We start from the raw sequence: 15,185 nt of genomic DNA, 5'->3' as shown, positions 1-15,185 counted from the left end.
CCTGGGGTGGGTGCCCTGAGTGGCAGCTGCCAGCCCAGGAGGTTCCGTAGCACACCGGGTAATTAATCACCAGGAGCCAGAGATGAGCCCTGGGGGCAGCTGAGGCTCCGTGCTGGGCTCCCCAGCTGGTCCCAGTAAAGCCTGGCTGATGCCAGGTGCTCTGGAACGCAGGCAGAAGCACCTTGGGGTGATTAGGACTGGAAAAAAAGTGCCTCCACCCTATAAAAGTGCCCCCTCCCACCACCCATGGCTGGTTTGGGGTTGCTGGGGGAGTTTTGTCCCTGGGCAGGGATGGTTGTGCTGGCTGCTCTGTCCTTGGGGCGGGCGGGCGGGGGGGGGGGGGGAACGGAACGGGACGGGACGGGACGGGACCTGACCCAGAGCAATGCCTGGCAGCCCCAGGGCTGCTGCTCTGTGCTGTCACCTTCGGGCATCCTGTGCTTGGGGTGTCCCTGTCTGGCTGTCCCAGCCATGGTGGGGTGGGGGACAGTCACCCCACGTGCAAAGAGACCCCGCAGGGAGAGCAGCGGGGACCTGGGGCTCTCGGCCACCAAGGCTGGGGCTCGCCGGCGGGCTAAGAGCTGGCAGAGAGAAGGGGACTGGGATGATCGTTGCCCGCTGTGGGGCTGGGAGTCCTGGGAGCGTGTCCCCTGTCCCCCCTTGGAGTCCGTGACCCCCAGGAAGGGCCGGCTGGCAAAGCTGCGTCTCAAGGGGGAGCATTGCAGGTTGGTGTCTGCTCCCCCCTGCCCCAGGGAAAGGGGTGAGTGTGTCTGTGTCCGTCCCCCCCCCAGGGCAATCCCTGCCTGGGGAAGTGGGGGTCACCCCAGGACCCTTCTGTCCCACAGAACCTGTGAGCCCTTCGCCGCAGCCCCGCTATAAGGGTGCCTACTTCTCGGGGCTCCCTGCAGATGAGTGCCAGGACCCTGCTGCCCCCAGCCTGTGAGTATGCGGGAGGGGGTCCACACAGCCCCCCAGCCCTGCAGCACTGCCGACCCTCTGCCTTCCTCCGGCCAGGCTGGTCCCTGCGGTCCCAGCGCCTGGCAGGAATGGTCCCCGGAAGACCCGCAGCACGCTGGAGCGCACCCTCGTCCTGGAGCTGGTGAGCTGGGGGGGGGACACGACACTGCAGCCCTGGGGCTGGGGTCTGACCCTGTTCCCCGCTCTGCAGGAGGGGACCCTGGTCTGCTCCTCCATGCTCGCTGGCTGGCGGCAGGGTGCCATGGCCACCTTCACCACGGTCTTCCAGGGAGACTCCTACAAGGTGGGTGCTCATGTGCTGGGGTTGGGACAGTGGGGTGCTGGGTCCCCGGTTGGGGGGGGGACAGAGGGCTGTGACTCAGGGGTGTGAAGACCCACATTGTCCATGTGGCCTCTGTGCCTGTGTCCTCCCCTGACAGCCAGAGGGGAAGGAGACCCCAGGGGAGAGGGTGGCTGAGCAGCCCCTTGGATCCTGCTTGGGGTGCTGGTCCCACCTGCGTGCCAGGACTTGGGTGCTGGGGCTGCCTGGCGATGCTGTTCCCTTCCAGGTCCATGTGAAGCTGCGTCCCCATGTGGAGCAGTTCCTGGAGAGCCTTTCCAAGACCTACGAGGTACCCGGAGCCCCCACGTTCCCCTGGGGGCTTGCGGGAAGCCGGTGGGGTGCCTCTGCATCGGGGAGGGAGGGACTCAGGCAGCCGGTGCAGGGACCTTTGCCTGCTCCCCCAGATCTTCATCTTCACAACTGGAAAGCGGGACTATGCCGAGAAGGTCCTGGATGTGCTGGACCCCAAGAAGAAGCTGATCAGGTGATGATGGCCTTGGGGAAACCCCGCTGGGGACCTCCCATGTGGCAGGGACTGGTCCCCACGGGCTCTGCCTCCCCTTCCAGGCACTGCCTCTCCCAGCCGGACTGCCTCTGTGCCCGGGAAGGACCTGACCCGCCTGGGCAGGGACATGGCCAAGACGGTGGCCCTGGACCACGCCATCCAGGTCTTCCCCACCCAGGTACCGGCAGTGATGGATTTTGGGAGGGGGGTTTGTGTCCACCGGCTCACTGGGAGCACCATGGCTACGACTGCTCCTCCGTGGCCAGCGTTCACCCTCTCTCTCCCCAGGCTGCCAACTGGATCCCGGCGCTGAGGTGGCGGGGGGACCCGCGGGACGAAGAACTGCTGTGCCTCACCCCGCTGCTGGGACGGCTCGGCCGGGCGGTGAGGACCGAGGGGGGGGGGAGCTGGGGAGGGGATGGGCACCCTGGGCTCCTGCGGCAGGGCAGTGTGAGCTGCCCTGGACCCCCTCTGTGGGCACAGCCCTCCCCTATCCCCGTGTCTCCCCGTGCAGGATGATGTGCGTGCCGAGATCCAGCGTCGGTTCCCGCACCGCGGGCTGCCCACTGAGGACTAGGGCAGCCCAGACGGAGGGGAGCGGGACGGAGAAAACCCCTCGGAGGGGCCGGTGAGGCTCGCACTGCCACGGGAAGCCGCAGTCCAGTGCATCCAGGCTCTTAACTCATCCCGTGGCGCTGGGCTGGTGTTTTGGCAAAGCCGTTGCCCCCAGGCCCCTCCCTTGGTGTTTGCAGCCGTGCTCTGCTCGCGTTCCCAGGCAGGCTGCGAGGCACGGATCCCAGTGCCTTTTGAGGAAAAGCTCCATCCCAGCTCCCTCCTGTCTGCGCTCTGTAAGGTCCGGCCAAGGGCTTTTTCATGGGTGATTATACACTTGGACAAAGGTCTCGCTCTCTTCCGTAACTCCCAAGCACGCCTCAGCTGTGCAAACGCGCTCGGGGATGGCACGGCCGGCGGGGGGGAGCAAACCACCCCCACCCTGCCGTGCCACGGCCGTGTCCCGGGGCAGCGGGGTCCTGCGGTTGGGAGGCTGAGCGCGGCGCGGTGCCGATGCCCCTGGGAGGGCCCCAGTTGGCAGCTCTCCCCGTGCCCGTCCCAGCCCTGCCTGGTGCCGCGTTGCGTGCCGGGGTGCAGCTGCTGCTGTGCCGCTGCCAGCCATTTGCCTCTGCTCGCTGCCGTGGCGGGGTGGGGGGGAAGAGCAGGGCGGCCGTGGGGTGCAGCAACCCTGGGTCCCCTTTTTTAAGAATTAAAGGCTGCTGGTAAACAAGAACCAGGGACCGCACCGTGCTCTGTACTGCGCGGTATGGGTCCGGGCAGTTCTCCCCAAGCAGCGGTTTGGAGCGTGGCTGCCTCCGCTCTGCCAAAAGCTGCGTGGTCTCGCGGGTAAGCTTGTGCCGGAGGAGCTGGCTGCGGTCACTTGGGTGCAGCTGTTTGGAGAGAAGTCACATCTCCTCTTCCCTACGGCCCTCTGCGCGTGGGAAAGGGCACAGGGCTCCCGGCCGCACAGCCCGGCTCTTCTGGAAATAGCTCCCTTGCAGCAGCGTGCCAGATCGGGCCCCCTGGCACGGCTCGGGTCCCTGGGGGGTGTCTGTGTGTGGGGGGGAGAGCACGAGCCAGGCGGGGAGGGAAGCCACAACCCGTGTCCCTGCTGATGTGCAGAGCTGGACACAGGCTGGGATCAGCCCAGGCTCTGCTGGGAAGGGAAATTACCCTTCAGAGAGGGTGGTCCAGAAAGGCAACAATCAGTTTATTTCGGAAGCCAGGCAAGGGCAGCTCTGTTCCAGGCTGGGATCCAGCCCCCCTGTGTCCGTGCAGCCCAGGCTGGTGTCATGCTGCCTTTCCAGCCCGGGGACAGCAGGAGCTACCTTTCGTGACGCAAAAGGCCACGCGGTATGTGACATAGAGGAAGGCTGAGAGGATGAGGCTCCCGCAGACGAGGACAGGGAGAAGGTCACTCTGCAGCCCCTCCTCGGCGGGGAAGCCCTGCGGAGGGGAGCAGGAGCGGGTGAGCTCATCGAAGGTGCCGGCAGGAGGACAGGCCGTGCAGTTGTTGGCCGAAGCGCCCTGGCACGTGTAGCAGGAGGGGTGGCAGCTGGCACAGACGCGGGCTGCGTTGGTGGCGGCGGCTCTCTGGGTATGGCCGTAGTAGCGCGGAGGGCAGTAGGACAGGCAGGAGCGCCGGTAGGCGAACAAAGAGCTGCCGCAGTCTGCGGAGGAAGGGTGGCATCGGCCACGCTGCGGGGCCAAAAGCACCGTCCCCTCCTGCCCAAAGACTCACCCTCGCACGCTCCCCGCGCGTCCCGCCTGAGGCACTTGTCCGTGGCAGAGGCTGCAAAGTGCCTGGCTGTCATCTCCTCATCTGTGCCGTGGAGGTGCAGGATGAAGCCGGTCAGCAGACCTGGGGGCAGAAGGGACAGGATTCGGTGCTGACGGCACCCATGTTCCCACCCTCCAGCGTTTGGGATCTGCAAGCTGGTGGATGTGGGGCTGGAAGCTTTGAGGCTACATGGGGGAGAGCAAGCTGTGCCCCTTTCCTGGCTGTGTGCTGGCCAGAGACACCCTCAAAACAAACAAGCATGTCCCTGTGGAAAAAAAAGGCTCACATAGCCAGGAGGAGCAGGAAAAGGACAAGTCAAAAAGTTGCTAATCAAAGTAGGGGAAGGAAGAATGACCGGGCACTGGGTGACCCTCGTGAATGGCGTTTGCTCCCCCGGGGCCCTGGGCACCCACCTGTGTTATAGGCATCGCCCTTGTTCTCTAGCCGGAGTGTCCAGGTCCCGTTGGGGTTCTCATCCCAGAAGTGTGTGGACATGAAGGTCCAGTCCTTGTAGCCCTGCTGGCTGGTGTCGTACGGGCTGGAGGAGAGGAGAGCCGGGAGTGATGCCCAGGGGCTGGAGGGGAGGGATACGGCCCACGGAGGCCCTAGAGTCACCCTGTTCTTGGTTTAAGGGGGCATTGCTGAGACGTGGCAAGGGCCACAGAAGAGTTTTGGGCACGGCGAGCCCATTCCCTCTGGGGACCAGGAGCAGCCGCTTCAGTGTGGGGGGAGTCTCCCGGCCCCAGGAGAGGCTGTGAGAGGAGGACCCCCTCTGCCCCCCACCCCAGCAGCTCGCAAGTCTCACTGCAACGTGCTCCCTGCGAGCTCGCAGAGCGCCCTTACCGCACGGTCACCAGCGTGGATGTGGTCCCCATCGGGCTGGTCAGAGCGATCACCAGGTCCCCCCTGCGGCTGTAGCTCAGAGAGAGCTGGACCTGGACGTGCTCCAGCGAGCGGATGTGCTTGGTCCTCCCGGAGCAGGAGACGTCTGTGGAGACGGTGAGCTTGGAGCCAATGTTCCTACCAAGTACAGGACAGAGGTAAGGGCATCTCTTCCCCCTCCATGGGCATCCTGCCCTCCACCGTGACCTCTAAGCACAGCCCCGTGGTTACAGCAGAAGTTGTGCAGCGCAGACCACTTTTGGGGAGGCAACGTCTGTTCCTGCAACGGGCACAGCTACAAGAAAGTCCCTGCGTGAGGTCAGACCCAGGGGATATCGGCCCTTACCGGGGGGTGTGAAGAGCCTTGACCGAACACCTCCGCTGGGGCCGAGTTCCTGTCCACTCCTTGGCCATCTCCACCAGCAGACCAGCGTCCAGGAGCCCATAGCCATAGTGGTGGCTCACTGAAAAGCAGATGCCAGCCGAGAGAGGACGGGTGGGCCCCTCTGCACTGGGAGAGCACTGGGGGCTCCTGCCCCAGGTATGCTGGCAGGAGTTTGAGGGGCAGCACACTCCGGCCACGGCCAGGGGAGGGAAGCAGGGGCAGGCAGCGGCTGAGCCCTGAACTCACCCTTGCGTCCAACCCCGTTCACAGCCCAGTCTTCTGCCTGCAGGTGAGCGGGCTTGGAGGTCCTGATGACGAGATGCTGCAGGTCACGCCAGGTCAGTGCTGGGCTGGAAGCAAGCAGGATTTGGGGACAGAGGTGTCTCTGCTTTGGGTTAGCTTTTGAGGGTCAGATTTGGCTCTTCTAAATTCCGATGTGGGTAATTAAGTTTGCTGTCTGGGTCGAAGTTGGTCCCCCCACAACCTCCTTCACTGCCAAAAAGCGAGCAACAGAGACCTCCAGAGGACAAGTCTCCTTCTGCCTCTGGCTGCTCTCCTTCAGTGTCCTGGGAGAAGATGCTGCCCCACCACAGCCCTGGGAGACCTCAGCTCCGCACCCCCCCAACCTCCCTGCTAGCAAAGTCTCCCTTCCTTGTCCCTTCAGGGTCCTGGCGAGGCACCAGGCTCTCCTTGGGGATTGTCCCGCTGCCACGATGTCACCTACTTGGCCTCCAGCGCGAGGGCGATCATTCCTGCGGCCAGCGGGGCCGAGGCAGAGGTGCCTGTGTGCTTGTCGGTGCAGCGGTGGTGCAGGTCGGTGGTCACCTGGGGGGAAGACGGGGGGGTCTCGGCACCATTGCCGGCTGCTGGCGCAGAGGGCAGGACTGGTTGGAGTTGGGCAACTTCAATAAATGCTCCCTCCGGGTCCCTTCAAGCTTTTTGGGGTCTAATGCGGACACTTTAATAAAGGCTCCCTCTCCCTCCCCAGGTAAGGAGGGCTCGGATGAGCCAGCTCTGTACTGGGAACTGGTGTCTGCCCAAGCGCGGCTGCTCTGGCAGAGCCGGCATGGCACTTACGATCTGCACTTCGCTTGTGGTCCTGCTGCTGTAGGTGGTGGTGAGGATGGCGGAGCAGCCCTCGCCGTACCAGGGCCTCCGGCCGCCTGCCAGGACGCTGCCCACCGCGAGGGTATAGATGCTGTTGGTGTACCCGTCGCAGTTGCAGTTGTCGTAGTTGATCCCGCCGTTGCCGGAGGCCCAGATGAAGATGGAGCCAAGGCCACCCCGTCCCTGGCAGGGAGGGAGGCAGAGGGGGATGAGCAGGGAGTCCCTGTGCCGGTGAGGTTCCCGAGGCCAGCACCGAGCTTACTTTGGTGACCCCTCTGTGGAAAGCCTCCGCAGCCAGCACGCCTGGCCCGTCCACAGTCTTCCCGTCATCCTCGGGGCCCCAGCTGGCACTGTAGATGTGGATGTGCTGGGGACGCAGGCTGAGGGACTGAGCCTCCACCATGTCCGTGATGGGACCGTCCAGCATCCGCACGCCTGCAGGGCCAGGAAGAGGAGCAGCGGTGTCCGAGAGGCGGCAGCAGGCAGGAGGCCATGCTGGCTCTGGGTGGACAGGAGCCTCACGCGTGCTACACCGATGTAAAGGCTGAGGGGCATCTTGCTGGCCCCCACTTCACCCCCCCCCGGTTGCCTTGAGCACCTTTCACATGATGCTGCCCTAAGGAGATCAGGCTCCCGCAGATCTGTGCGACTGGCTGCTGCTGTGAGCTGGTTCCCAAAGCTCCTCGTTAAGCCCTTTGCAATTAAGCCCAGTGAGTTCTCCCACCTTTTAACCCCATTTGCCACACTTGCTTCCCCAGGGGAGCCTGAGCCCACGCAGTGCTGGTGCTGCCTGCCAGATCCTGGTGTTGCGGTGGGCATTAAACCCCCAGCGAGCACCGAGCCCCACACCATGGCTGGATGTGCGGTAACACCGCAGCACCCTCCACTCACCCGCAAGCCCCCATCTCCCCCCCAGAACAGCCCTGCCTGGGGCCATGTGTGTCCCCCCCCCAGGGTGCCGGAGCTGGTTTGCAACTTTCCTTCCACCAGCACGCCGGAGCAACAGCTCACCTCCAACTTTGGCATTGTACGCAACGCCTGCTCCGCAGATTCGGTTGTTAGCTGCGGCTGCCACTTCTCCTGCACAGCGTGTCCCGTGCCTGAGGGGCAGAGTTAGCCTGTGAGCCATCCTCTGTGAGGGGTGAAGGGGCCTGGGACAGCCCCAGCCCCCAGAGAGATAAAGCACCCAGCACAGGGTGCTGGGCAGAACTTACCAGTTCTCATCCCCAGCAGCGTACCTGGGCTGGGGATCGGGGTCATTGCTGTTGAAGTCGTAACTCGCCAGAGGGTCCTATTGCAAAAAGAGGCACCGGCATGAGCAAACTGCCTTTCGGCATGGGTTGTGACAGCTCGACATCGGTGCCTGGTGCTTTGCCCGGTGTCTGGCAGCACGGATCACCCTGCCTGCCTGTGAGCTGGCTGCCTGCCCCGCTGGGAGAGGGCAGGGGGTGCCCCTTCGCACCCAGCAACTGTACTGGGTTAACCTGGGGTTGTTGGAAATGGGATTTCGCTAAAGGAGCATAACTTTGCGCATCGCTGTGCTGCTTCATCGTGCCCAGGCTTATGTTCAGTGAGAAAGCCCAGTATGGCAAGTCACCTGAGGGCAAGCCGCACAGCTAGGAGAGAGGAACTACAAACCACTGAAACGATGTTGTTATAAACAACAACTAAGATTTACCTATCCTTTCCTCTCAGCTCTCGGAGCACGTGAGGGTTTACCAGCTTTACTGGCTTTGCAGCTTGCTGTAATTACATCTATTTTGGGGGCTTGACTGTGTACAAGTTCTAACGTTTCCGTGATGTGAGAATGCACTGCGGGAGACATCAAACCTTTTGATTCAGCCACAGAGAGGCTGAGTTCCCACTGCAAAGTCCCACGGGCGGGATGAAGGCACCAGCTCCCACCCTCCCCTGGAGACAACACGCCCTGAAGGAGCTGGTTCCTGCAGCCCACGCTGCTCGGCCCCTCATAGTTACGTAGTTGGCAGACAGGTCCGGATGGTCCTTCTCAATCCCATCGTCCAGGACGGTCAGCACGACCCCCAGCCCCGTGTACCCTTTGCTCCAAGCAGTGAGGATGTTTAGATCAGGATTGATGTCATTATTCTGGAAAACGGATTAAATTTGATCAGCCCCTGGGTAGCGGGCTGCGGGTGACCTTCAAGTCTTCTTCTGCTGCCTCATCACTGTTAGCATTAGTCCTGTTTACACATCAGGGAGGTGATTTGCTTGAGGATTAGACAAGAGACTGGCAAAATCTCACCATGTACCACTGTTTATAGAACCAGGGATCTGTTGGCACCACATTGACGCTTCTCTTCGTGCGCCTCTTTACGGTTTGTTGCTCAAACCAGAGAACCTGGGTGGGAAGCAGCGTTGTTGGTGGCAGGCAGAGCCTGCCCAGCAGGCATGCGGTAACCTGGGTCCCTGCAACCGCCTCCTCCCTACCTTTGGCTCTTTTGTCAGGCGCATATTCCAGCCCCAGTGTCTGCTTAAGGCTTTCTGCCTGGTGCCACGGTGTTTGAAATGATAATAAGGCTCTCCCTCCATCACCTGCAGGCAGCAAAGAGCTGTTGTAAGAGGCAGTTTCTAGACAAGCAGCTGGGCTGCGGACGCGTGCGCCAGCTCTATGTGGGCCGTAGAGATCAGAAAGGCGCATTTAATGCGAGTTGTACGTGGCAAGACAAGCAGAGAGCGTCGCTTGGAGAGAGGGTGGGCTCCCGGGGGGGGGGTTGCGTGTGCCCTTCGGGTTTCCTCGCTCACCCGTGCGCACACAGAGGCCATTACCAACGCGCGCCCCTTATGCTTTCACCCGCCTCCGATGGTTTAAAAGCACTAGAGGGAACGATCGAACAGCCCTATTTTAACATTAAACCAGCGTCCCGCTGTGCACACAGGGTGGGGGGTGAACGGAGGGGACGAGCGAAGGGGGACAACGGGGTGGGACGAGGGTGCGTGGACGGGAGCTGCTGGGCTCGCCCCACTCCCCGCCTGCCCCATCGCCCTCCCCGCGGCACCCGACCGGTCTGCGGGCACCGACCGGGCCGCACCTGACCCAGGCAGAGCAGGCCGTGCCGGCGGGCCAGACCCCCGGCCTCCCGCGGCCCCGCCGCCGCCACCCGCACGGCCCAGCTGCTCAGGTAGACGCGGGGCTCGGCGGAGACCGGCGGGGCGGCGGCGGCGGCGACCACCACCAACCCCAGGAGCAGGAGCAGGAGCGGCCCCGGTCCCGGCCCCGGCCCCGGCCCCGGCCGCGCCGCCATCCACGCCGCGGAGGGCGGGGGTGGGTGGGTTTGAGCCGCCGTTGCTATGGCGACAGCGTCGCCCCGCCCCTCCTCTCGCCTTGGCCCCGCCCCTCTGGGCCCCGCCCTGCCGCCGCATTGGCCCGGGGGCGGCGGGAAGGCGGCGGGGGCGGGGATTGGATCGGATCGGACCGGACCGGACCGCACCGGGGTCGCCGCCGCCGCCGCCGCCGCTGTCATCGCCATGGGCACGGTGCCGCAGCGCCTGCAGCGCCTCCTCGATCGCCCCGGGCCGTTGGGCGACCTACTGGGTCGCCTGGAAGCCCGCACCGGCGTCCGGCGGCTCTACCTGGCCACAGGTGCGACCGGCACCCTCGGTTCCCCGGGACACCCCCGGTTTCCCGGGACACCCCCAACCTTCCTCCCCCACCCCAGCGCGGCCCCCGCTGCCTGCCCCCTTCCTGCTCCTCCCGTTTTAGGGGGGGGTCTCCGAGGGTCCCTTCTCTTTCCTGGGGTGCCCCGGTAGCCCCTCACCGTGCCTCTGGGCTCTGCGGGGGGGGGCACGGGCAGGGCAGGCAGAGCCCCCCCCCGTTTGGGATGGGGGCCAGGGGGGGTGGCCACGCTGGCCGGTCCTCGCCTTCGGCAGGCGTGAAATCCCACACCCCAACCCGAGGGGAGGCACGCTCACAGGGGTCTGCGTGTCGGGGGGCTCTGCCGGACCCTCAAGACCCCTGAGAAGCCTGGCCCTGACAGAGGGGGGGTCCCCGCTCCCTGACCGGTGAGCCCCCAAATCATGGCGGGTCAGACCAGGCGCTGGGGACAGGAGCACCCCTTCCCCATGTCCTGCTCATCCGACGGGACTCTCCTCCCTCCCCAGTGGGAGGGCAGAGGTCCGGCTGTTAACGAGATCCTGTTTGCTCATTAATGAGAAACCAGCCGGCATCTCCCCAGGGAACGTCCTCCTGGCATGACGTGACTCCTCTCCTCTGTCCTTGCCACGGCTCTGACCCTCGGCCCCGTGCTGCTCTCTGCCAATTTACCACTTGCCTGTCCGCATTCTCCAATTTGGTATTTTATATAAAACCTCCCAGGAGGGGCTCAGGGTTTCCCGGTTGCCCACGTCCCACCAGGCCCTTCCCCTGCCTTTTGCCTCCCGGTCCAATTTCCTGGCCCTTTCCCTGCTGCAGGGCTCATTTTCCTGCTCCGAGGGGGGAAAGGGGTCTGTGAACGGGCACGTGTTGTGTTTGGATGCGGTGTGCGGTGGCTGGGCATCTTCTGAGCAAAATGGTCCCGGGGCTTTGGTCGTGCTCAGGTGTGATGGAGTTTTGGGGGTAGGGGAAGAGTGGAGGCACCGCTTCTTCCACCAAAGAGCGATGGTCCCATGTTCTTGGTCCCTGTCCTGGAAAGGAGAAGCTGCTGCTGAACTAGAAATACTTGATTTCTCCCTCCCCTCACTCTGGAGCAATTTCTAATTTGTGTTGGAACCCAGCAAGGTCAGTTCCGCATCTCTGAAGCCAGTAGCGACCCGTGGGCTGCAGTTTGGAGCCCATCTTGCCTGGCCTCTGGGCAGCACAGCCAGGTCAGCTGTGTGGTGGCTTCAGCTGATTAAAAATCATCCCGGAGGACGGTGTCCCCTTCCCAAGGCACGGGGCCGGCCGGGCTGGCCGTCACACCAGCTGCTTGCCCTCCTCACCAGGGAAACCTTTTCTCTGCCAGACTGGCAAAGCCTCGCTCTCTTTTAAGTGCTGTTGTAAGGATCACTGTTCTCCCAAATGTCCCCTCCTGTGTGGGGCTGGGGGGTCTCAGGGGTGAGGGGGGACGGGACAGGCACCGTGGGATGGCTCCAGCCACCCCCCTCAGCAGCTCTTCTTTGTAAGCGAAGCCTTTCACTTGGTTTTTTGCTGTTACATAAATTTCTCTGGGGGCTAAACTTAGCCCGTGAAATCCCTTCTAAGGCTCTTGGAGGAATGAAACCCAGTGCTGCCTGAACCTGCCTGTCAGTTTTCCTTGAAGGGAGGTTTATGATTGCTCCAAAGCCGCGTTGCTCTTGCCAGTCTCCCGGGAAAGACCCAAAGCCCCATTCATGCTCGGAGCCACGGCTGCTTCACACCGGGGGCAGAAATGCTGCAGTGAGCAGAGCGGGGATAATCCGTCCTCTGAGCCCGAGCAAGGGCTTTTCTCTAATTCACCAGCACAGACAGGTTAAGTCCTGGCTTTCCTACCTGCTGCAGGGCAAGGCGCTTACATCGACGGAGGAGTTTGTACGCAGGGTAGGGGAGACGCTGCTGGGCTCTGACAGTAAATGCCCTCGACTCCGGTTCTGCGTGTCCCCCGGCTGCTTTCCTGCCCTCTGCCCCTTCGGGGTCTGTGTTTCAGCTGCCTTGGGCAGGTTGGGAGGGAGCTGCTGGGTGCTGGCATCTCCGGGCCCTCCGAGCCCACACGGGAGCGAGGGCTCTTCACTGTGGCCGTGGTTTTGGCAGCAAGGGCTCCTTGCCCCGGCTTCCCCTATCAGCCAGCTCTCCCAACTCCTGCAAGCGTCTGAGGGCTGGGCAGGCTCCAAACGACCGAAGCCTTGGCTTACATTTAATTTTAATGATCTAATTTAATAACAGGGAAGCGGGATTGGATTGCTGGTTCTCAGGGGGCTGAATCCTTAACGCACAGTGGCTGCTCAGCACAAGCACATGCAGGAGATGTGTACAGGGAGCAGAAAGGAGACGCAGGCTTTGGCAGCAAGGCTGCTGCTGGGCACTTGGCTCCAGTAGCAAGGCTTGTCCTTGAACAGTCATTATCAAAATGCCAAGTGGCTCTGAGCCCCACGCGCAGAGGAAAAGCTCGGTGCCTTGACTTTGGACTGTACGTGTGTGTTCAAGTCTCTGCTTCCGATGACTCTGCAGCCTTGGCCCGGGTCCAGGCTGGCGATGGGTTGAAAGCGCAGCGAGTTTGTTGTGGTAAAGTCCCTTCCAGGCCAGGGAGGGGACAAACGGTGACAGGTCCAGGTCGTGGCTCCCTTGGGGATGAGCGAGCACCTGCACTCCACAGCAGACTCTGCCATGTGCCATGGCTCAGTGCGGCTGCGCAAGCGGCGTGTTGAGCACCTGAGTGGTCTGGTGTGCGGAGGGTCGTACTGGATTTAATTGGGGGTGGTTGTTATTCCCAACTGGAGCGTCCTGGCATGTGCCTCTTCTCACTACTGGGATGAGAATCCTGCTCAGCAGACTGAGCCGGGGTCTCTCCTTGCTGTCTCAGTGTCAGCAGCTACATGACCGTCCTTTCTGTGTCCCCCCCGGCAGGTTCTGCGGCGTTCCTGGGGCTGTACCTCATGTTCGGCTATGGTGCCTCGCTGCTCTGCAACCTCATCGGCTTCGCCTACCCTGCGTATGTCTCGTAAGTACCAGTGTCCCAGCCCAGCCTCCCTGCAGCATCTGGAGAGCGTTCCCTGCCCTTAGCTGAGAGTCTCCCTGGTAAATGAACAGGCAGTTATGGTTGGGAAGCTCTTGAGACCTTCCTGAAAATGCTGGGACCTGGCACGGTCCCAGCGTGGGCAGCAGGACCCGGTAGGCAGGTTTGCTCCAGGGTTTGGAGGACTTGGGAAGGAGGTGCCCACCCTGGCAGCAGGACTGCAGCAGCAGTGCCCTTCCCCTCTCCTGCCGCAGCATCAAAGCCATCGAAAGCTCCAGCAAAGAGGACGACACCATGTGGCTGACGTACTGGGTGGTGTACGGCGTCTTCAGTGTAGCCGAGTTCTTCTCCGACATCTTCCTCTACTGGTTCCCCTTCTACTACGTTGGGAAGGTAATGGCTTTGCCGGGGGCTGCCGGGGCCAGAGTCCTCTCGCCCGGTGGCAGAACTCGGAGGAACCAAGCGTGGTGGCCTCTGCCCTGTCAGCAGGGCAGGGATGGTGGCCGTGGTGGGGCCGCAGTCCAGCGCGGAGCTCCCTGAGGTTCTGATGCCTCCAGCGAGCTCCGGCCTTGGGAACCTGCCTTCGGACCGGGCTGGGGGGGGACCGGCGCAGCTCAGCTGCTGCCCCGTCACTGCCCCACTTCTGGGGGGCTGCCTCGCTCAGCCCCTGCCCTGCCCCGCCATCTTCTAGCTCTGGAGCGTCTCTCCTCCCCGCAGTGCCTGTTCCTGGTGTGGTGCATGGCTCCCGTGTCCTGGAACGGGTCGCAGGTGCTCTACCAGAACGTTATCCGGCCCTGCTTCCTCAGGCACCACCAGACCGTGGACAACGTGCTGGGCAACCTCAGCACCAAAGCCCTGGACGTGGCTTCCAGCATCACCCGAGAAGGTAACGCGGGTCCCCCGGTCCCCGCCATCCTGCTCCGTGCCCGGGGCAGGCAGTTTTCCCCGGAACACAGCCCGGCTCCACTGGGACGTGGGCAGCTCTCGTTTTAATTACCAGCAAGCGGCCATCTCTCCGTGACGGCGGGCCGTGCTCTCGCAGCCGCAGCCGTGTCCCTCCCCGTGGTGGCAGGAGCCGAGCGGGGTGCGGGGGGGGTTCTCTCTCCCCTCTCTGTAATTCTCTCTTTTTCTCTTTGCGCTTGGCGGTCCAGTCCTGCAGACTCTGGTCAGCAGCAGAGCCCGGCTGGCGGCCGAGGGTGGCACCGCAGCTCAGCCTGTCTGTATGTAAAGAGCCGCGGTTCCTGCTGCCGCTGAAGGGAGAAAGGGCCCTTCCGTGCCCATCGCCTCGCCGCTACCGCCAGACGCTTGGCCGGAGCCGGCGGACGGCTGCGGCCACGGCGGCGCCGGCCAAACCGAGCTCCTGCTCTCGCAGGCGCCGGCGCGGCTCACGCGCAACCGTCCCTTTCTCCCTCGGCGCGGGTAGAGCAGACGCTTTCCCTCCCGCTTCTCCGTAGCCGGATCCCGCGTCCTCCCTCGGCCCCGCCATGTCCGCGCGTTCCTCGGCGCTGGCGTCGACTTGGGGTTCCCGTTCGAAGCCTCCCTTTTCGCGGGTGCAGGCAGGGCGGGCAGCTGCCCGCCGGCCTCGGGGAAGGCAGGAGCTGGCTGCCGGCCCGGTGCCGCAGCGGGAGGGAACGGGATGGAGACGCCGGGCGTCGCGGGGAACGGGACGGTGACGCCGGGCGTCATGGGGAACGGGACGGTGACGCCGGGCGTCACGGGGAACGGGTCGGTGATGCACGGCCGGGATGGGCTCGTCCCCGGGGGCCACCGGCTGGGTGTCCACGTCTCCAGGGACAGACCGTAAGGCCATTCCCGTGTTTCCCGCAGCCTCCGGAGCAGCCATGAACCTGGCGCAGGAAGCGAAGAGCAAGTGAGAGCAGCCTCCGGCGCCACCGGCACCACGACCGCGGGCCTGGGTTCCCTGCCCAGACCCATGCCCCACCGCTGCTGTCCCCAATAAACCCCCCTCGGTGTTCCCCGGTGCTCCGCGAACCGCCTCTTCCCTGTGGGTGGCGGCGGCGCCGTGATAC

At 63.7% G+C, this 15,185-nt stretch overlaps 3 protein-coding genes across 6 annotated transcripts; 2 read left to right on the top strand and 1 right to left on the bottom strand.

The window, feature by feature from the left end:
* The first annotated feature begins 1,548 nt into the window (after positions 1 to 1,548).
* On the top strand, positions 1,549 to 2,437 carry LOC115349021. The gene is made up of 3 exons (XM_041127880.1): positions 1,549 to 1,784; positions 1,868 to 1,983; positions 2,094 to 2,437. Exons 1-3 carry the CDS (start codon positions 1,549 to 1,551, stop codon positions 2,435 to 2,437), a joined length of 696 nt encoding a protein of 231 aa, XP_040983814.1.
* Positions 2,438 to 3,327: 890 nt separating this feature from the next.
* Positions 3,328 to 9,789, bottom strand: PCSK4 (proprotein convertase subtilisin/kexin type 4). 2 transcript variants are annotated; one of them, XM_030032226.2, is made up of 16 exons: positions 9,562 to 9,789; positions 8,960 to 9,064; positions 8,775 to 8,870; positions 8,489 to 8,617; positions 7,726 to 7,802; positions 7,523 to 7,611; positions 6,774 to 6,946; positions 6,482 to 6,694; positions 6,129 to 6,229; positions 5,651 to 5,754; positions 5,366 to 5,483; positions 4,981 to 5,157; positions 4,551 to 4,675; positions 4,099 to 4,218; positions 3,531 to 4,027; positions 3,328 to 3,408 (listed from the first exon to the last, which is right to left on the bottom strand). In XM_030032226.2, the coding sequence occupies exons 1-15, from the start codon at positions 9,772 to 9,774 to the stop codon at positions 3,648 to 3,650; spliced, it is 2,220 nt and encodes a 739-aa protein (XP_029888086.2). In that variant the 5' UTR covers positions 9,775 to 9,789; the 3' UTR covers positions 3,328 to 3,408; positions 3,531 to 3,647. The 2 variants fall into 2 exon arrangements, with proteins under 2 accessions (XP_029888086.2, XP_029888084.1); XM_030032224.2 differs by lacking the exons at positions 3,328 to 3,408; positions 9,562 to 9,789 and having other exon boundaries at positions 3,516 to 4,027; positions 4,551 to 4,711; positions 8,775 to 9,229.
* Positions 9,790 to 9,921: 132 nt separating this feature from the next.
* REEP6 (receptor accessory protein 6) lies at positions 9,922 to 15,137 on the top strand. Of its 3 annotated transcripts, XM_030032250.1 has the most exons (7): positions 11,822 to 11,954; positions 12,366 to 12,704; positions 13,047 to 13,140; positions 13,410 to 13,548; positions 13,873 to 14,041; positions 14,307 to 14,375; positions 14,983 to 15,137. In XM_030032250.1, the coding sequence occupies exons 1-7, from the start codon at positions 11,837 to 11,839 to the stop codon at positions 15,027 to 15,029; spliced, it is 975 nt and encodes a 324-aa protein (XP_029888110.1). In that variant the 5' UTR covers positions 11,822 to 11,836; the 3' UTR covers positions 15,030 to 15,137. The 3 variants fall into 3 exon arrangements, with proteins under 3 accessions (XP_029888112.1, XP_029888110.1, XP_029888111.1); XM_030032252.1 differs by lacking the exons at positions 11,822 to 11,954; positions 12,366 to 12,704 and adding an exon at positions 9,922 to 10,112; XM_030032251.1 differs by lacking the exon at positions 14,307 to 14,375.
* The last annotated feature ends 48 nt before the right edge of the window (positions 15,138 to 15,185 follow it).

Source organism: Aquila chrysaetos, chromosome 12 (genome assembly GCF_900496995.4).
Source record: "Aquila chrysaetos chrysaetos chromosome 12, bAquChr1.4, whole genome shotgun sequence".
NCBI classification, from domain to species: domain Eukaryota; kingdom Metazoa; phylum Chordata; class Aves; order Accipitriformes; family Accipitridae; genus Aquila; species Aquila chrysaetos.
This window is presented reverse-complemented; position numbering and strand designations above follow the sequence as displayed.